Source organism: Zea mays, chromosome 7 (assembly GCF_902167145.1).
Source record: "Zea mays cultivar B73 chromosome 7, Zm-B73-REFERENCE-NAM-5.0, whole genome shotgun sequence".
NCBI lineage: Eukaryota > Viridiplantae > Streptophyta > Magnoliopsida > Poales > Poaceae > Zea > Zea mays.
Window position 1 is genome coordinate 179,539,872 of NC_050102.1, and position 20,782 is coordinate 179,560,653.

Genomic DNA, 20,782 nt, shown 5'->3' on the forward strand with positions numbered 1-20,782 from the left:
CAAAGAATTATACTACGCGGTGCAAGATCTGCAAACCTCATCCAAAATACTTCGCAGATACGATGATCGATGGGTAGCACTTGGCAGACAAGTAGCCTGTCCCTATCCCTTCTTTTTCTTTTCTTTTTTTGCCTTCTCCAAAATACGATGTGTTACATCAGTCGCTGAACAGAGCCCAGGCGTTCAGCAGTCAGCACAAGATGAATGTTCAGAATAGTGAGAGCCAGGTCACGTGACAGTTACACAGAGGTGCCTGGCCATGGAAGGTTTCCTGTAGCCTTACTATAACCACCAGAAATTTAATTAAACGGAGATTTGCAATGCCAATGCAGGAGAAGACCGCGTATGAATAGCATGAAAGTGCCATAGACAAAAGAGATCCAGCTTTTACTTGTCGAGCACATTAGGCAGTATTCTCAATTCTGATACCTGCTGCTGCTGAGATGCAAACCCTTCCAAATGGGGTCAATATGCCCCCTCTCCAAGAGCTAGTTCTCTAACAAAAGCATAAATAGAAAACCTGTATTTTCTGCTAATAAAAAACACAAAGAAGAAAGGCATAAATACTACATCACTGCATAGACCCTGTTAGGCATCAGTTAGAACCGGATGAAAAAAAAAGGAGTTCAGGGCAAAATTTTATTGAACTAGCTCTTGTTCAGCTCCAGGGTGAGAAATTGAACGTGGACACCAAAACAGATATGGTTACAGTGTAATTCTTCCGCATACACGCCAATATGCTCCGGGGTGAAAAAGGGACCTCTCAAACACCCAAATGTCTTTCACAAGTACCTACAGAATACATGCAGATACCAGAACTGATCATGGGAATGTTTTAAACTGTATGCCTGGTTATTACATCTTGTTATGAACGGGCAAGAAAATAAAAAAAGGCTGGTATTCCTTTGAAACGCATAAAGAAACTGCTGCTTAAGTACGTATGTATGCAGCACTTTGTTTATCAAGACTAACATTGAAAGCACCCCCTTGCCTTCTCCCCTACATCGACCAAGCTTATTAGTTATTACACACAGGATTACATAGTCATTCGATTAGCTTCACCTACAAGTAGATCGTTTGTCCTGCCTCCCTTCTACAGTTAAGAGCCCTGTTACAGCTACTGTGGCCAGTGGCCCCAAAGCACCCTGAAAATCACCTGGTTAAACCGTGCTTGTGTACACAGTTACTAGTAGTCTCCACATGGAGCAGTTCTTAATGGATAGTGAATAGTGACTTAGGCATAAGATGTGAACACGCAGATGCTCTCGCCGTGCTCCAATTCATTATGTGTTCTTACAATTTTTTCCTATAGAGTTCAACCAAAGCCACCTGATATTTTGACTTCTTGATAAGTGTTGACAAATAGTCAGATAGAACTGGTGAGGCTAAACCAGCTATTTGACTAAACCAAATCTGATTGTCTACTGCACTATTGAATTAGAGTTGTGCAGTGAATCATGCTTATGATGGCGTGTTGGATAGGTTATCTTAACAGTTGCAGACAAGAAAATCATCCCTAAAACTAAAAGTATCAACCAGTTCTTAGCGGGTAGTTGACTAAACATGGTAGTTTTTCTCCAGCTCCTTATCTAAGCTACAGCTTCCTGCAACTAGTTATATGTTACTGCCGGCAAGAAAACAGTTGAGGACAACAGGCCAACACCCAGAAAAAGCAAGGTTCTGATTATATCCATCAACACTAATATAGAACAAGCATAACAGCAAATACTTCTTTTTGGCACATGCCTGAGTGTTACTTGACAAGTTGACATTAATATAAGTTGGAATGCATGGTGTAATCAGCCAGTAAAACAATGTAAACTAGGACAGGGTGGAAGACATCCCAACTCCTGACAGCGAATTGAACAAGGAACTATTAAACTTATTGAACAAGGAACTATTAAATTTTGGTAGATTTGTAAGCAGTTTTGACTTTGGAGGATTAGTTCATACATTTGGTGCTTTCTAGAGCCTAACTAATCTTAATCTAACTTGTTTGATACTGCAATTTCAAATGTTCTGGCATATTTAATTTACCTCCTTCGACTTGTCTCCAGACACAACTGCACCCTTTGAATTATAGGCTTCAAATTTCTACAGAAAAATAATAAAGATTAGTCAAAACATGTGCATGAAACACTACATAAAACAATAGATTGAGTTGAGATATTCATTGGTGTCGATAGCACATCACCAGAGAGTATACAGAAAAACATACTCATTTTTTATGTTGTGTTTTGATTTTTGAACGTTATACATATTATAATTTTGATGCTTATTAGTTATTAGGGATGTGAACTTCAAGGACTTACTTTAATGAGACACAGATGTAAGGGGTTGTTTGGTTGTATACTTAAGGTGCCAAAAATTGCCATACATTTCATGCTACAGTTGCCTAAGGTTAGACGCTTAAGGCATGTTTGGTTTGTGGCTAAATGTGCCACACTTTGCCTAAGGTTAGTCGTTCGAATTGAATAACTAACCTTAGGCACAAAAGTTAGGCAAAGTGTGGCAATTGAGGTAACAAACCAAACATGCCTTTAGATTCTGCGCCACAACTTGGCATGCCTAAGGGAATCTCACCACACTTTTATATAAGTCATTGACGAATGGGACCTACGCAGCTGGTGAAAAATCTTGCCACAATTGTGGCTACAAACCAAACACGTGACTAACTCGGTCAAATTTGCCTAACCTTAGGCGTGGCAAACTGTGGCAAGTGAGGCAGCAAACCAAACGGACCCTAAGTCACAAAAAAGGGCTAGAATTCACTTAAAAAATGCTGCATAAAAGTGTGCCACGAAAGCAACATATATTCGGCACAAATGAGGTGTTTAAAGTATATCTTATTATCAAGAATAAAAATGATCAGCACTAGAACAGTAAAGGACAGCTTTGGTGTGCTTTATGCTTTCGGCCATCACGGTATACCTTCTCATTGCCGTGGATATTCCTAAGTGGGTGATTAAATCTATAGACAAGATTCGAAGAGGATTTATTTGGAGAGGAAGAAAGGAGGTGAATGGAGGTAGTTGTCTTGTTTCTTGGGACATAATTACAAGGCCTTTAGATCTTGGTGGTCTTGGGATTTCTAATTTGTATTATCAAAGTTGGGCGCTGCAGACTAAATGGTTATGGTTGGAGAAAACAGATCCAAATAGGCCTTGGTTTGGGCTGAAATTCCCTATTCAGCAGCATGTCAGGAGATTCTTTGCTTCTTCAGTTATTACTGTTAGAGTGTTCATGGGCCTGGCCCATTAGGGTTCCCTATTTACCTGTACTGCAGCTAGGGTTTACTGTTCACTGTACCAGTCAATCCCTCTCTCTCATGGTATCAGCCGCCTAGGTCTTCCCCTCAGCCGTCGTTGCCGCCCCATGGCAGGCCGGCCGCGCTTCCCTCCCCCCTCCCCCGCCGCCGGTGAGCCGTCGTCCCTCCTCTCCTTCCCCGCCGCCGCCGACGTCTTTCCTTCTCTCCCTCTCTCATATTGCGCTGCCCTGGTCGCGTCCCTGGCGGCCGCGCGCGCATCCATCACCGCCGGTGCGCCGCCAGGGCGCGCCCTGGTAGCCGCCGCCGCTCCTTCCCCACCACCGCCGAGCCCAGCGCCTACCCCCTGTTGCGCCTGCCTCACCACCGCCGGGCCCCGCGCCATCGTCCTCCCCTTCGGGCCCGGCACTCGTCCACGTGGTGACCGCCTCGCCGCCCCCGACCGCGGCACTGCCCTCGGCACCGGCGCCCGTGGGAGCGAGCACTCCTCTCTCACACCAGTCCCTCGGCAGCGACGCCGCTCACGGTGCAGCTCTTGCACCGACCGCCACCGTCCTCTCCCCCGACTTCCCTTCCACCGCCTTCTCCCTGCCGGATGTCGCCTTCCTTCGCTCTCAGCTACTGGCGCTTGGTTTTCCCCACGTCCCGCTCGGCACGCCGGTTGGGGCTCCCGTGCGTGACTGCCCTCCGCCGATGACCGTCTACAGCCAGCCCTCCGCCATCACCTCCTCCCTGCGCGCCCCGTCGGATGACGCTGCCGCCATCCTCGCCGCCACCCGGGCAGCCGTTACGGCGGCTCGCCAGCGAGCCTAGGACGCCGCTCGTGCTCTTAAGCAGGAGCAGGCGGTTGTTGACGCCATCGAGCGCCAGTACGCCGAGACCTACTGCCGTCTCGTCGACAAGGGCGTGTCGGATGGTTCTCCCACGTCCGCTCGTCACTGCGCCGACGCCTTCGAGTCCGCGCCCGCCGCAGCCTCCACTCTTCGCGCTTCTCTTCACGCTCAGGCGGCCGCCCTCACCAGCATCCGAGCAACCGTCACCGACGTTCTCGCGCCGGACTCCACTCAGTACCCTCGGTGGCGCGACCAGGTTAGACCCTCCGCTGCTACGCCCTCGCCGACCACGTCCTCTCCCCGGTTCCTGACCCGACGGAGGATTGGCTCCTGATGGATGAGGTTGTGCTTTCTTGGATCCATGGCACCCTCACGGCCGAAATTCAGGACATCGTTCGTGTGTCGGACGATACAGGTCACCGGATCTGGGGTGCCCTTGAGGCTCAGTTTCTCGGCAACCGCCAGACCCGGATTCTGTATCTCGAGAACGCCTTCCGCCAGTTTGCTCAGGGCGATCTCTCTGTGGACGAGTACTGCCGCCAGATGAAGACGATGGCGGACACTCTCCGCACCCTCGGGGCCCCCATCACCGATGAGAGCCTCGTGCTCAACCTCCTACGTGGTTTGAGCCCTCGCTTCGATCATGTGATGCCCATCCTCATCCGCATGAAACCGTTTCCCACCTTTGCGGAGGTGAAGAACGACCTTCTTCTCGAGGAGCTTCGCCTCTCCGCCACTCCGCTCCCGCCACGACGCTCTACAACGCACCTCGGACTGCCCCCTCTGACTCCAGGGGGGTTCCTCTTCACCGCACTTCGGCCCCACCGCCCTCTGGAGCTCCTCGCCAGCCTACTGGCTCCGAAGGGGTCGCGGCCGCGGCCGCAAGAGTGGTCACGACGGCCCGTCGGGCGGCCGAAGCAGCTCTCCAGGTGCCTCTCAGTGGCCCTCCCTCTACAACCCGTGGACTGGCACCATCCACGTGTGGCCCGGGCCATCCGCGGGTGCTGCGGCCCCTCGCTCTCCTGGACCAATGGGTGGGACGCAGTCTCTCGCCAGCTCCTTTTCCACGATGAAGCTGGCCCCACCCACCTCGGTCTCTGACTAGGTAGCTAACTCCGGTGCCTCCTACCACACCACCCCGGACGCAGGTATCCTGTCTTCCACCTCCCCCCCACCCCTCCCTTCCTTCTTCCATAGTTGTTGGAAACGGCTCTGCCCTACCCGTCACCTCAGTAGGTGTCGTTGTTCTTCCCGGTCCTTTTCGCTTAACCAATGTTCTTGTGACCACCAACATCATTCAAAACCTTCTTTCAGTCCGTCAATTCACTACCGACAACTCTTGTTCTATGGAATTTGACCCGTTTGGTCTGCCTGTGAAGGATCTTGCCACCAAGACCCTTCTGGCTCGGTGTGACAGCCTCGAGCCCCTCTACACGCTTCGCCTCCCTGCTTCCTCTACATCGACCTCTGCCCCGCCTGTTCTAGCAGCGGTCGCCTCCTCTGTGACTTGGCATCGTCGTCTCGGCCACCCCGGGCGTGATGTGATGGCCAAGCTCTCCAGTAGTACCTCCGTTTCTGGTTGTAGGGGATCTTTTGAGCACCTCTGTCATGCTTGTCAGTTAGGTCGTCATGTTAGGCTCCCATTTCCCACCTCTTCTTCTAGGGCAGCAGACACTTTTGATCTGATACACTGTGATGTATGGACATCCCCTGTAATCAACATTTCTGGCTATAAGTATTATTTACTCATACTCGATGATTTCTCTCACTGTTTGTGGACATTTCCTCTTCGTCAGAAATCGGACACTTTTCCCACCCTGTCTCACTTCTTCGCTTGGGTCTCCACTCAGTTCGGTAGCACCATCCGGAGCATCCAGTGTGACAACGGCCACGAGTTCTATAACAATGTGTCCCGAAATTTTTTCCTCTCTCGCAGAGTCCACCTCCGTATGCCGTGTCCCTACACGTCTCCTCAGAATGGTAGGGCTGAGCGCATGATTCGCACAGCGAACGATGTCACGCGCTCCCTGCTCTTTCAGGCTTCCCTTCCTCCTCACTACTGGGCTGAGGCCCTCACCACTGCCACCTACCTACTCAACCGTCTGCCAACCAAGACGGTTGCCCACCGCACTCCTTACTTCGCTCTTTTTGGCATCCACCCCTCCTATGATCATCTTCGTGTCTTCAGGTGCGCTTGCTACCCTAATCTCGCCTCCACTGCCCCTCATAAATTAGCGCCCCGCTCCACTCGCTGTGTCTTCCTCGGCTACTCCCCAGACCATAAGGGGTACCCGTGTCTTGACCTCTCCTCCCACAGAGTCCTCATCTCCCGTCACGTCGTCTTCGACGAGTCAGATTTCCCCTTTTCCTCCTCTTCTTCCGCTGCCTCTCTCACCGACCTCGACGTGTCCCTCGATCTCGACCATGTGTCACCTACTGTCGTACCACCCTTCCCTGCAGGTCCGTCCACCGTGCCAACTTGAGCGGCCCCTCCTGCGACGCTCCCCTCCGCATAGCCTCGTGCGGCCTCGGCGCCCCCTGCGTCACCTTGTGCGACCCCAACGGCGCCCCCCTCCCCCGCACCGCCTCGTGAGGCCTCGACGTCCCCCGCGTCGCCTGGCCCCCCCCCGGCGCCACCCTCCTCCGCGCAGCCACGTGCGGCCTCGGTGTCCCCTCCGTCGCCTCATTCGGCCCCGGCATCGCCCGCTGGGTCCAGTCCGGCTCCGGCGTCTCCCGCATTGCCACGTGCGGCCCCGTCGTCTCACTTCACCAACGCCATCCAGACGTACCAGCGCCGCTGTCCTCCGGTTCGCCCTCGCACCGAGCCCCCGGCCTATCATCTCGTCATCGTCCATCGGGATCCTCACCACATCCACCCAATGGTCACCCGGCGCGCGGCGGGTGTCCTTCGGGCCCCTGATCGCCTGATCCTCTCCACGACCTCTTCTCCGACCCTACCTCCGGTGCCCACGACTGTCCGTGGTGCGCTTGCCGACCCGCAGTGGCGGCGTGCCATGGAAGAGGAGTACGAGGCTCTCCAGGCAAACCACACCTGGGACCTGGTGTCTCGTCCCCATGGCGCCAACGTGGTCACCGAGAAATGGATCTTCAAACTGAAGTTGCACGCCGACGGGTCCCTGGAGCGGTACAAGGCTCGCTATGTGCTCCGGGGCTTCACTCAGCATCTCGGGGTTGACTACGACGAGACTTTCAGTCAGTGGTCAAACCTGCCACCGTCCGGACTGTCTTGACTCTCGCTCTGTCCCGGGATTGGCCGATCCACCAGCTCGACGTGAAGAACGCCTTCCTCCACGGCACCCTAACGGAGACGGTCTACTGCACTCAACCCATTGGGTTTGTCGACCCTGCTCACCCCGACATGGTCTGCAAGCTCAACAAGTCCCTCTACGGCCTCAAGCAGGCACCCCGGGCTTGGTACAGTCGCTTCGCCACTTTCTTGTGTTCGCAGGGTTTCGTCGAAGCCAAGTCGAACACGTCTCTGTTCCTCCTCCGTCGCGGCCCCGACACTGCCTACCTCCTCTACGTCGACGATGTAGTGCTCACCGCCTCCTCTCCTGGGCTCCTGCGTCGCATCATCTCCTGTCTCCAGCAGGAGTTCGCGATGAAGGACCTGGGGGCGCTCCACCACTTCCTAGGGGTCACCTTCAAGCGCCGTCCCCAGGTCCTGTTTCTTCACCAGCGGCTACACTGTCAACCTCCTTGAGCGCACTGGCATGGCCGAGTGTAAGCCCTGCGCGACCCCGGTGGATACGCAGGGCAAGGTCTCCGCGGCCGCCCCCCGGTCGCCGATCCGACCGACTACCGGAGTACTGCCGGGGCACTTCAGTACCTCATGTTCACCAGGCACGACATCGCCTACGCCGTCCAGCAGGTGTGCCTCCACATGCACGACCCTCGGGAACCGCACCTCACCGCGATGAAGCGGATCCTGCGGTACTTGCGTGGCACCCTTGACTTCGGGCTCCTTCTACGCCGGTCCTCGACCACATAGCTTCGCGTCTACACCAATGCCGAGTGGGCAGGCTGTCCCGACACACGCCGATCCACCTCGGGGTATGTCGTGTTCCTCGGGGATAGCCTCGTCTCCTGGTCGTCGAAGCGCCAGTCGATCGTCTCCCGCTCCAGCGCCGAGGCCGATTATCGAGCCGTGGCCAACGGCGTGGCTAAGGCGTCCTGGCTCCGTCAGCTGCTCCAAGAGCTCCACAGTCCACTGGCCACGAGCACCCTGGTCTTCTGCGACAACGTCAGCGCCGTCTACCTCTCCACCAACCCCGTCTAGCACCAGTGCACGAAACATGTCGAGATCGATCTTCACTTCGTCCGCGAACGGGTCGCCTGTGGAGCTGTTCGCGTCCTTCACGTCCCGACCACCTCCCAATTCGCCGACGTCTTCACCAAGGGGCTCCCGACGATGGTGTTTACGGAGTTTCGGTCCAGTCTCAACATCTGCAGTGGCTTGTGTCAAGGATTTTGCCCCGGTTGTAGTTGCTAGCGTTGGGGAAAGGGCTAGTTCATCCAGAACGGTGGGTCATGCTCTAGAGAATTGGCAATGGGTCAGCTATATAGAGACCCCCCTTTCCTTGATTGGGTTGCATTAGTACCTGCAGTTATGGGATGCTTGAAGAGGCGTGGTGCTTACACAAGAGGCTGATAGACATGTGTGGATTCATACTTCCTCTAGGCAGTTCTCTTCTAAATCTTGCTACAAGGCTTTTTTCATGGGTTCGATTACCTTTGAACCATGGAAGAGGTTATGGAAGTCTTGGGTCCACCCAAATGCAAATTTTTACTACGGGTGGCAGTAAGGAATAGGTGTTGGACAGCTAATAGACTGCAGAAGAGAGGGTTGGATCATCCTGAGGTCTGTCCTTTATGCGATCAGGAGCTGGAGAATATTCAACATCTCCTTTGCAATTGCATTTTTGCTAGGCAATTTTGGCATTGCATTCTATCGTCGTTGGGGTTTCCTAATCTTTCTCCTACTTCTAATGAGATATCCTTTGCTGAGTGGTGGAAGGTGTGTAAGCAAGTGCACAAATCCAAAAGAAGAGGCTTTAACAATGTCATCATAATGGGAGCTTGGTGTTTATGGCTTCATCGTAATAAGGCGGTTTTCGATGGTGTCAGACCTTCCATAAGCAGAATTAGAAGAGTTTTCTTGGATGAGTTAGAATGCTAGGGTCTAGCCGGTGCCAAGCATCTTGAGGGCTTAGGCCTAGGTGCTGCCATTATCAGGTCCAGGAAGTAGTGCAGGTGTGTGTGTGGAGCCTGCTGGCACTATTGCTGTTTGCCTCCTTTTGTTTCCTGCTGTTTTTCATGCCCAGAAGGAGGCTGGGGCACTGTGCACAGCAGGAGGTTGGTGGGTCTGTTGTTCTGCCTTTTGGGCATTGTACTTTGGTCCACTTTGGATTCTTTTCTTCTCTTAATTTAATGATGTGCAGCTCTCCTGCGCGTTCAAGAAAAAAAGAACAGTAAAGGATTGTACAGGGGAAATAAAACATGAATATTGCAAAGATACATAGCTCTCATGATTGTTTTGTGTAAACAAGAGATATTATCCATTATAAAGGTAAAGAGCAAGACTTAAAAGTGGAGAGCAATTGATGAAGATACAAGATATGAAACTTAGATAAAGAGACAGAACACAACCAGTGAATCATATTCTGCATCAAGCCAATAATTCAAACACAAACAAACATATGTATATATGAACTGCATTAAATCACACAAGAAGTCTGAGAGAACGAAACCTGTTTGGTAACAAACTCAAGTGTAAGCTGTATAAAAGCTTTATCCAGGTCATTCTTATCGAGGCCAATCTGCAAAGCAAACAACATTCCAACTGTATCCAATCAGGAAAGCATAGTACAACAAATATAAATTTATCAGAGAGATTATATTGAAGTTCAAAAATTTAGCATGTACACCGCACATACCACAGTATGTTAATTCGTCTATTGAAGATTGGAACAGATATACAGTCAAACAGAAGTAGCTTACCATGCGAGCCCTCAAAGTTCTGATACTAACAGCAGGCTCCACCAGTTCCCAGTGTACAGAATTCCACATGGACTGTCTTCTCTTTAGTTCATTTTTTATAGTCTTCAGCCAAAAAGAAAAGAGGAAATGATAAACAACAAAATCATTGTAAGTCATCTAATATGAATTGATGGCATGTTGAAAACTTATGGCCTTTTTTAATGCTGTAGTTTTCAGAAACTTTGGTATTAGAAAATTGTAATTTTAGAATCTAGAATGTGCAAAACCATAGTTTAGAAAAAAGAGGTCTAGGGTTGAGTTTCTAAAACTCCAAAAGTCTACAGTTTTAGCAATATCATGGCCTTCAAAATTACCAGGTTTGTTACATTCAAACAACTCATGGTTTGCCAAAACAAAACTATTACACAAAACCATGGTATTTTCTAAAACTAAAAAAACTTTGCATCTAAACAGGGCCTTACAGAATGCATCCTCTCTGTCAGAATTTTCCGAAGCGATGATGTGTCTCCATGTGCCATCAAAGTGTTAACCTGAATCAAGTAGATTAAACAATGTCAACAGACACGGAGACATTCCAAAGGGGGAAAATTGTATCATACACTTCTAATTCTGTAAGGGTTTAGAAGGGCAGGCTTGATGCAGTGGTGAGACTTGTCTCATTGAGTCACCAGGTCACGGGTTCGAAGCAGCCTCTCCCTATCTGCGGAGAGGCTTGCCTCGATTTATCCCTTCCCCAAACCTCGCTCATATGCCTCCGGCGCTGGGTCTGCCCTTTTTTTACTTTACTCTGTTTGTACTTTCTAAGTAGATGTTACCCTAGGTTCTTGCACAAGCATGAGAGAAATGACAGTGATGCAATGATAGTTACTTGATGAACATATTCTGTACTTTCCCATGCTAATATAAGACTACTTTCTCTTAGAAAAAATATCTTAGTTAATAATTGATTGTGACTGGGGTAAATGTAAAAATTGCAATAGCAAAAATGACATATAATATATGTCGAGCAGCAAAATGAAAAGGCTAAAATGGCATATGCTTAGAAAAAGATAGAACTGATGATATCAATATGGCAATAAGAACTTCAATTTGTGTCATAGGACTGCCACTGGCATATAAACAGTATTCATGGGAGGACACTGTTTCTTTCAAAAATGGGAAGGGTTAAAATTAGAAAAGTCCATGATCAATGCTGATCTGCAACTGTGAAATTCAAAAGATTAAAAGAAAACCAGCGCATGATGGTTTAAGGGCAACATTGGACAGAAATGTTAAATGAATCATGTTGAAAACTTAAGTAGAGGCCCTGCAAATCATCCACATGGTGTATCAGGATAATAGGTACTTCATTACCTAGCTAATAGCCATCACTACAGATTTGTCTGGGTGGTTTATTACAAGTTTAGAACTAGCAAAGAAAAAGTCAAAAACATAAAGCAAGAAATTCAATACATTGGACAGTTGATTTGTTAAATAGCTAAAAATCTATCTAGTTTAGTTGATCTCGTCTTCTCATAAAACTATATGCTTGCCCAAACGTGTTAGGTTACTTCTTATTCTAAGAATTTAAACACTGCATAAACCAGAAACCAGATTGCGGTACATGCGAGCAAGTCTAAAGCTCACACCAATGTAGTCTGAGTCTGACTTCTTAAATTATATGAGCAGTTTCCAACAAATAAATAAGACGCACCTCCTTGTATATTTTTAATGCTTGATCGTAGAATTGATTTTTGGTATACCCAGTTTTCTTCCTCAGCCTTGAAACAGCATATGCGTTCTTCATCTGTTAAGGCACCCCTAGTCAGCACATATTTGGTGCAAGAAAATAGCATAAAGAAAAATAGGTGATCAACAATCAAATGTCTGAGATTCTCACATCACATAGGTGGAAAGAAAATCATGAAAAAGGTGAGTGTTGACAGGATTGGAATATTGGGTCATAAATAAGATATATTCAACCGCATCACTCTGTCATATAAAGCATTAAGCCACTGTAATAAGAAATTTAAGAAGTGAAAAGAATACAGAGATTTATGAGCCTAAATCAGTACACCCAAGCAGGCAAGCAGCTATAGATCTCTGATAGTATATCATGACTCTTTATGCCATGTAAAGGAACACTTATTATGCCTCTTGAATAAGCATGCACAACTATTTACAGTACATACACTAGGTTGATTTCAGCAGTGATGGAGCATTGTGCTACCAAGGATGAGAGGAAGTGAGCATTTGGATCTCAACCCTGAACTAAATTGCTGTGAAAAAAATGAAACAATAAATTGAAATCAAAGTTGATCACCAGAAGAAAAAAAAAAGGTAACTAATGTGGAAAGTAGCTTTTGCAGCAGAAGTTTATCCACAGAAGATTCAGTACCTCCAAAATGATGTCCTCCTTTGTCCTTCTCCAGCCACTTAGTGTAAACCATCTAATTCACAATAAATCCAAGTTGAAATCACATGTTCTTTCTTGTCATACAACATGAATTGTTTCCACAAACATTTGAATATGCAAGACCATATCACGCCACAAAGTTTGTAGTTTGTACCTTTTGGAACTAAGGCAACAATTTTGAGTATACTTAATGCAGGAACATACATAATGATAACACTAGCATCTTATTATCCTTCATATTAAATATGATACATATGAAAGGGTAGAAAGAATGCCTAGATGCCCCTGCTCAATGAAGCAAGTCTTAGTCTGGTTAGCCAGATTTTTACTTTATGTTCCTTACAGCAAAAACAGGCCTTATCCTACCAATGCTTGTGATCCGACTGCTTTAGCTTTAGCTTTAGCAACAATAGATTTACAAATGTTAAGTCAAACATATGGAAATGGAATGTGTATATACGTAACAACTGATATTATAATATTATTATTACGATTGTAATAAAACAGCAGCAAAGTCTTTTAGTGCCAAGTTGGTAATATTACAGTTTTAACAGAACCTTAAATACTCCATTTTAAATTATAAGTCATTTCAGATTTTCTAGATACATAGCTTTAGCTACATACTTAGGATACATTATGTCTAGATGCATCGTGAAAGCAATGTATTTAGAAAAAAACATCTTATAGTTTGAACTGAGGGAGTAAACTGCAAATGTAAGGTCCAGACCAAACTTGTGTTTTGAAATTGTTGTCAATGTCCAAAACATCATTTGTTAGTCACTAGAACTAGCAACAGATTATTAAGTCTCATGCATATAGCAAACTGATGTTTCAAGATATTCATTCACTAGCTAAAAGCCTAAAACTTTCAAATAAAATTTCATTCGTTTGAGGCAAGCTGAATTATACCAGTCTAATGGTAGCTATGTACTGCAGCAATAGCAGATATTCCTCACACAACCAGATGAATAGAAATAGGCATTGAGTGCCATATTCCGAAATCTCTAAGTTCCCGTTTGTTTCCTTTCATTTTGAGGAATTAGAATTTTACTAATGGAATAGACTATTTTTTTAGAATGTGACATTCCACCACTTTCCAAAGTTACCATATAAGCCTATCTCAAATTCATTGGGTGAGAGATGGAAATTGATTCTATAGATTTACATGCTATTTTTCCGATATACAACTTATAGCACACTTTTCTACTTACTTCGCTATAACATAAATGTAGCATATAACTATCTCTCTCATATGATTTAAGATAATATATAAATATATTACATATATAAATATATGAACTTAATTAGTTTTGTCTAAATTATAATTATTAAAATAGAATTCAATTCCAACGAAACAAACGGGGCCTAAGCATAATCAGAATCACACGTGGTCGAAATATATACTGAAAGAAAAACCTTTTCCAGAAGGGAATGCGTTCCCGTGGGCTGTACGGCTCATATACGAAACCAGGACTCATCATGGCAACCTTCAGACCAACCTGAACATATACGTAGCAAACATAACTACAACTAACACAGTACGCTTCCAAGTGGAGAAAATGACAAAAGTAAATCAGAATGTTCTCTCACACCTTCCGGGCTCCAACAGGCACCTTTGATGCTGCTGCTGTTGACATCGGTCTAGCATGATTCATATGTACTACGAGATCCAGAACCTGCAGGAACACAAACTTGTGTAACCAAAATTGGGCAATAACAATACGAAATTTCAAACCGCATATCACTCCATAACTCGAACCTTCACAATGTGGACTGGCAACGGCCCCTCGAGATTGTGGCCAATCATGCTGCTGGCATTGTACGTCAAGCTTGCAAAACCTAATTGCCAATTGGTGAGACAAGCAGGACTTAAACAGGAACAGATGAGCTGAAGCAGGCCATCACGGCATCAACCGAATCACCTCGTACGCATACGCCTGTGTGGGTCGGAGCGAAGGGTCGGGAAACGGAGGCATGGTAGTCTCTGAAACCGAAATGGAACCGGGTGTAAGAATCTTCGCGCTCGCGGTTGCATAAATCCATCGAGATCTAGAACGAGCGGATAGGGGGGCAGAGGTGTTACGTGGGCGCCGGTGGACGGTAGATAGAACGGTGGAGGCGGCCGGCAAGAGACCGTCCGAGGCGAGCCAAGGCCATCAGCGAGGCGTCTGGTGTGTCCTCGTCGGCGACGGCGCGGGAGATGGGAGCCGGCGGCTCGACGGCGAGGACCTTTCTTTTAGGTGTAAAACAGCGGGCAAGAGCGAGGGTTTTAGAGAGGTGGGGAAATGAAATGATCGGGCCAAGAGGCAAGAGCAGCTGATGACCCCGATTGGATTGGTTTAGGTGTTCAGAGCTTGTTTCTAAGGTCCCTATATTTTCGTTTTGAATTATAACGCTAATACAAAGACTAAAGAGTTAATTTTTAGTACCTCTATTTTATTTTAGTCACTAAATTTTAAATACAGAAACTAAAACTTTAGTCTCTAATAATTAGTTTGGAAACATCATTTTCTCAAGTGATTTCTATTTTTAAAAGAAAAAACTAATTTCTTTTAACAAAATAGAAATCACTTAGAAAATAGGGTACCAAACTAGCACTAAACTGTAAAAAACGAAAACTAAAACAGTTTTAGTTTCTGTATTTAATAATTATAGACTAAAAATTTTAAAATTTTTATTTTATAGGATATACGTTAAAAAAGTCTGCTCAAACAGTAAAACTTCAAATCTATATTATAAAAAACACATTACAATGTATTATATTTGAGACACTTGAGATGGTATCATATAATTGTTTGACTAAATTTTATAATATAAGATACTATTAAAATAGTTTTTTCTGCATATAGACATTAATTTAAAACATTGGAGGTGCTCTTAATTTTTCGAAACCAGTCATTTTTACAATTACTAGTGATGATTACTAGTGATGGGTAGGTCACAGGCAGATGGGTAATTAGTTCAGATTTATATCAAACAAGCCGTTGCACACGACAATCGAAGTGTGTAGTACTGTAGTGGCAACTTGGACAAAAAGGCAAGACGGGAAGAAAACCGAAATAGAGAAGGAAGTGCATCACGGCGTCACGGCAGGAATACGTGTACACGCCCGTTTCTATTCCAGTGGCCTGTTCGGTTGTACCGGAATAGACCAGGATTTATTCCAGCTCATCAAAATCTATATAAATTAGAGAAGTAATCCGGCTAGAATTCAATCCGAGCCTCCAATCCCTGAAAACCGAACAGACCCTGAGACGGCAGTCACGAACCCGTCCGTGCACGCCAAGCGAAAGCCGAAAGAAAGCGAAGCGAGAGCAAACAGCCCTCCCCGGCCGGCTGTTCGGCCTGTTCCCCTCCCGAGTCCCGTCCCTGCGGCCAAACCCACGACCAACGTCTCCGATCCGATCCAAGCCGCCATGGATTTCTTCAAGTCCATCCTCGCCGAGCCCGATCCGGACCCGGCCTCTCCGCCGCCGGAGCAGGAGCCGGAGCCGGAGCCGGAGCCCGCCGGATCCGCCTCATCCTCCAGCGGCGGCGGGTGGGGGTTCGGTGGCCTGCTCAAGACGCTCACCTCGCAGTCCGAGACCGTCCTGGAGGCCTACCGCCGCGACCTCGCCGAGTTTGGCACCGGCCTGCGCCGCGAGACCGAGGTGCTTCGCGAGGCCGCCGCCCGGGCCGCGCGGGACCTGCCGTCCTCCGCGCACGCGCTAGACGGACTCGCCGACATCGTCGCGCAGGGCAAGGAGGCGCTCTCCCAGGCCGCCGCCGCCGCCGGTGGCGGCCCCCAGGCCTCTGACGGCGGCGACTCCGACCCCAGCTCCGCCTCCGGGACCCACGTCCGGTACAGCCGCTTCGAGGCGCAGCTGCGCGCGCTCCAGGCGGATCCGGCCACGTTCACGTCCGATCCCGAGGACGCCGAGGACTTCGCCGCGTGGAGCAAGGGGTTTATCCTGGACGAGAGGGAGGAGGAGATCGAGGCCCTGTGCTACGACAGCGACGCGCTGGAAGCCATGGCGGACAGGCTCGTCCCGGACGCCGTGCCCCGCGAGGTGTTCTGGCCGAGGTACTTTTACCGCGTCCATAAGCTGAAGCAGCAGGAGGACGCCAGGGCGAAGCTCGTGCAGCGTGTGATTGCGCAGGAGGAGGACGAGGACTTGAGCTGGGAGGTCGATGACGACGAAGAGGAAGAGGAAGAGCAGCAGAAAGACAGCACGGAGGAGCTAGCAGAACAGAGGCAAGAGCCGATCAAAGAAGAAGTCAGGCAGGATATGGCTGAGAAAGAAAATGTGGAGAGAATTGTAGAAGAAAGTGGAGTTGAGACGGTGGAAGAGGCGCCTGGTTTGGTGAAGGAAGAGAAGAATGCCGCAGAGCCGCAGCCAATTGTTCTCGGTAGCTCTTTGGTGGTAGTGGACAAGGAGGAGGAACGGGAAAAAGCAGTTCTCGGTAGCTCTTTCGGTGTGGTGGGTGAGGGTGAGAATGCAGAGCCCTCCAAGTCGAATGTCGAAGAATCAGGTGCCAAGAAGGAAGGAGCGAAGCATGAGACGAGTGATTCGAGCAAGGACAGCGATTACTCCATAGTGTCTAGACAGCGAACTGCGGAGGAAGAGGATCTTGAGTGGGATGAGATTGAGGATCTAGGAGAGCATGAAGAAAAGAAAGGCGGCATCCAGACCTCAAGCCCTGCTCTGAAGGAGGAGCTGCGCAAGAGGCTGAGCATTGCCGAAGATGATGAGGATTTAAGCTGGGATATCGAGGATGATGATGACAATGCCTGAATGCCATTGGTGGTATGGAAGTGTCAGTTGTATTTCTACATTTTGTACCTTCCATTACTCGCGCAAGTTACTGTGATTTGGCCAATAATGATTGGCTATCCTTATGCTATGGACACGTGTGTATACTGTAAACTCTCCAGTTTGATGATATCAAGTGGCAATTGGCTAAGCGTCAATCTATTAGGTTGTCTTTGTGGTATTTACCGTAAACATGCCATGTTTATTTGACTTGTGTCACATGTTATAATGTTGTTTGTTTATTAATGTACATTTGCTGCACCAGAATTTGGGATAGCGTTTGAACAATTTATATTAGAACCACCATTGCCACAGGACACCTTTTTTCAGTAGCTAAGTTTTGTCAAGTTACTCCAGATAGTGGATGAACATGATGAATGAATGACTTGACAGAACCTTGATGGTTCAAAGTGCCTTCACCGGCGAGTAGCAGAAACATTCATTTTAAAGGTTATGGAGAAGCTACATATGTGTTTGAAGGATTGTCTAGTACCCAATGTTTTTTAAGTTTTAACTGGGAATGTCTCTTTGCATATGCATCGCCGTTTTACCATTGTCACACGTAGCTTGCTTTTCGCTGAACCAGATTGGAATGCCAGGCATGACATGTGCCTATGATTTCTATATAGAGACTAAGGGGGTGTTTGTTTGGGATTATAATCTGTGGCAGATTATAATCCTAAACAAACACTCCCTAAGTCAATGTCTTTTTTCCTTCTGTCTTCTGCCTCAATTGCACTGGAGGATCCAAGTTATTTGCTGCCTGGCTGAGTCACTATTTAGTTCTTTTGCTTGACTGGTAATATTATGTGGAGAAAAGGAAGCAGAGAAGGTAATTCTGTCTCTCAAGAGCTTTACTCCTGTGTATCTGGAGTTCTTTCTCAGCACAGCAAACGGTCCTTTCGTTGGTCCTGCTGTTCTCTTTTTCCTACCGGACGATGCTAAGTTCTGCACCATGTCCTGGACATCATATTTCTTGCTACCGTTACGGTCACTACTTGGCATCCTTAGATACTAGGAGTCTAGGAGCGTCCACGTTTCTGGAAAAAAAAAATGCATAACACTGTTTTCATTGTAAACGGTTTAGACAGATTGCTAACAATAAGGTCTATGACTCATGGATTGGAAGAGATTTGAAAATTTTATGAAGAATTTTGACTTGCTATGGATTGAAATCTACCTAATTCACTCTAATCCATATAAATTTTGATGAAACCGAAGAAGTCCTAACGTGGCTAAAAAGGTTTCTAAATTTTTCTGGAGATCTTTTCAAAATCATGGCAATTCATTTCTCAGTGAACTGGGCCTCTGTGTTGCCCAGTACGGGCCCATTAATGATTAGCCCACGGAGCGAATCCACAAAAGCCGTGGCCTCCCTGACTCAATTATATTCCTTCGCTTCCGTCAGGTCGGGTCCGCAGCCTCCCCCTCTCGCAGATCCCCACCTGCTCCGCCGCCGGCCACCGCGTTGCTCCCCTCGGCAGCCAGGTACGCTTCGGGCTCTCTCCTTTCCTTTACCATAAACCTAGCCAGCCGACGCGCCGAATGCATCGCCTGCGTCGTTGGGGGTCTCCGTGCGTCGGATCTGTGCTGGCGCGCGTGTGATGCGCCTTTGTTTTTCTCTGTTTCCCGTCGATGTGATGGAGGGTACCCTCGATTTAACGTGATCCCCGCGATTTTGCATGATGTTCTGTTGTCCGACTTTGGTGTTGGTTCGCTCTGCTGCCTATCTTGTATCCTACCTATTCCAGGCATTAGGTTAAGTGGTTCAAACTCTCTGGCTTGTTGAATTGTGCCGTGCGGTGTCATGGTTAACTATGCCTCTCGGATTGCTGCTACCTTGCGATCCCAAAACATTAGTTTAGTACTTTGGCAGTATTAGTGAATGCGAAACAGATGTGAAGCCATAGCTTTCCCCTATCCATTGCATGAACCCAGACGCGTATTCTTCTTGTCTCTTGATCCGATGAGTTGGTTGATGCTGAGGTTGTGAACAGGAATAGCGGTTCTAGAGGTTTGCCTTTGAGAAATGGTTGATGAGCACCCACGCCGACACGAACTAGGAGATGACGGTCACCCAGGGATCGACCACATAGCAGGCAACGGTCATCACGGTGAAGCCGCCAAGGAGGCCACTGCAGACGTCAATCATGTTCCAGTGCCCTGTCTGGAGCCTCTTCTTGAAGAGCGTCTTTTAGCGCCATTGTGCTGCCAGCGAGGGTGTTGGTCACAACCGTTCGCGCCCCATGGCTAACCACTGACTGTGGATGCTGCCGGGCGGGTCGTAGCTCTTGAGGATGGTGAAGTTTGCTTTGCCACCGCCTTAACACCGCATTGCCATGCACTGAACGCCACCATTAGAGCGTCCCACGACCTAGTGACTTAAAGAGATAGATGATCTCACCACTGCACTAGATCTGTCCTCCTGAATAACTAACTCAATCCGTGAGTTACATGTGTTTAGGATTTTTAAGGCAAATTGTGCTTTTTTTATGTTTACCGCTACAATCACTGATTGCACCCTAAGTAACCATGACAATTACTCTATATCCGAAGATTAGTTCAAGAAGGCTTGTCCTCTCGTTATGGTATTAGGCTGAAAGTCCGTTCTCTTCTGATGCAGGATGACAGAAGCACCATTTCTGCCGCGTGAGAGGCTCTTCAAGCAGCAACATTACTTCCAGAACTTGACCAAGCACACCTACCTGAAAGGGCGCTACGACGTGATCACATCTGTCGCCATCCCCCTTGCACTCGCTGCCTCCAGCATGTTCATGATTGTAAGATTGAACTTTGAACCTAAGAGATTGATTGCTTGTTTAGCTTTCGCTTTTTTGCCGTTTCCTTTCCTCTCACCTGGTGGTTCGTTTCCTGGTTCTTTGAACAGGGGCGTGGAGTTTATAACATGTCTCATGGGGTTGGGAAGAAAGAGTGATCTTCCACTGGTTAACTATTGTTTCTGCTTGTCATGGAAGTCATACCGTCGAGACTGCGAAGTCCTCTTCGCTTGCAAAATAATACGGCCAAATAACAATTCGACTACATTTTCGCATCAATTTTCTGTTTGTATTTGTGGGTGTGAAGTGGCAGTAACTTGAAAATCAGCACTGTCACTGTTTTGGTTAGTTACTCCATTCCTTTCGTCTTTTGTGTCCCCTTTCAATAGAAGCAAGCTGGCCTTGTACTTCCTCCATTCTTTTTTTTAGTTGTCACGGTTTAGTTCAAAAAAATGAACTAGCGGGCGACAATTATTTAGTTCAAAAATGCTCTGTTCATCAACATGCACGTAACGTAAGGGGTCTGTGGTGCACAAAACTGTCAAAACAGGCGGAAATTGTGGTTCATTGCTGTAAATCACGCTCATTTCGTTTGGCCCGTGGTGCACAAAACTGTCAAACCAGGCGGAAATTGTGGTTCATTGCATTAAATCATGCTCATTTCGTTTGGCGGCTTGATGTTTCTCCAGTTCTCCCAC

General features: G+C 47.6%; 3 protein-coding genes across 3 annotated transcripts; 2 read left to right on the plus strand and 1 right to left on the minus strand.

Annotated features, from left to right (window-relative positions):
- Positions 1–366: 366 nt before the first annotated feature.
- LOC100280627 (uncharacterized) lies at positions 367–14,832 on the minus strand. The gene is made up of 12 exons (NM_001371672.1): positions 14,598–14,832; positions 14,437–14,498; positions 14,274–14,353; positions 14,107–14,190; positions 13,931–14,013; positions 12,497–12,548; positions 11,813–11,905; positions 10,581–10,649; positions 10,120–10,221; positions 9,870–9,938; positions 2,038–2,094; positions 367–792 (listed from the first exon to the last, which is right to left on the minus strand). The coding sequence occupies exons 1-12, from the start codon at positions 14,669–14,671 to the stop codon at positions 706–708; spliced, it is 912 nt and encodes a 303-aa protein (NP_001358601.1). The 5' UTR covers positions 14,672–14,832; the 3' UTR covers positions 367–705.
- Positions 14,833–15,870: 1,038 nt separating this feature from the next.
- LOC100382319 (BSD domain-containing protein) lies at positions 15,871–17,456 on the plus strand. The gene has a single exon (NM_001175068.1). The coding sequence runs from the start codon at positions 15,931–15,933 to the stop codon at positions 17,287–17,289; it is 1,359 nt and encodes a 452-aa protein (NP_001168539.1). The 5' UTR covers positions 15,871–15,930; the 3' UTR covers positions 17,290–17,456.
- Positions 17,457–18,717: 1,261 nt separating this feature from the next.
- On the plus strand, positions 18,718–20,360 carry LOC100284414 (COX VIIa-like protein). The gene is made up of 3 exons (NM_001291613.1): positions 18,718–18,795; positions 19,931–20,087; positions 20,195–20,360. The coding sequence occupies exons 2-3, from the start codon at positions 19,932–19,934 to the stop codon at positions 20,240–20,242; spliced, it is 204 nt and encodes a 67-aa protein (NP_001278542.1). The 5' UTR covers positions 18,718–18,795; position 19,931; the 3' UTR covers positions 20,243–20,360.
- Positions 20,361–20,782: the final 422 nt, after the last annotated feature.

Coding starts and splice junctions, on each gene's coding strand:
- LOC100280627 (NM_001371672.1), bottom strand. CDS start 14,671: ATGGCCTTGGCTCGCCTCGGACGGTCTCTTGCCGGCCGCCTCCACCGT. Junction 14,191..14,273: donor TGCCAGTCCACATTGTGAAG/GTTCGAGTTATG, acceptor GTGTTCCTGCAG/GTTCTGGATCTCGTAGTACA. Junction 793..2,037: donor CTGGAGACAAGTCGAAGGAG/GTAAATTAAATA, acceptor TGTATTCTGTAG/GTACTTGTGAAAGACATTTG.
- LOC100382319 (NM_001175068.1), top strand. CDS start 15,931: ATGGATTTCTTCAAGTCCATCCTCGCCGAGCCCGATCCGGACCCGGCC.
- LOC100284414 (NM_001291613.1), top strand. CDS start 19,932: ATGACAGAAGCACCATTTCTGCCGCGTGAGAGGCTCTTCAAGCAGCAA. Junction 20,088..20,194: donor CCTCCAGCATGTTCATGATT/GTAAGATTGAAC, acceptor TTCTTTGAACAG/GGGCGTGGAGTTTATAACAT.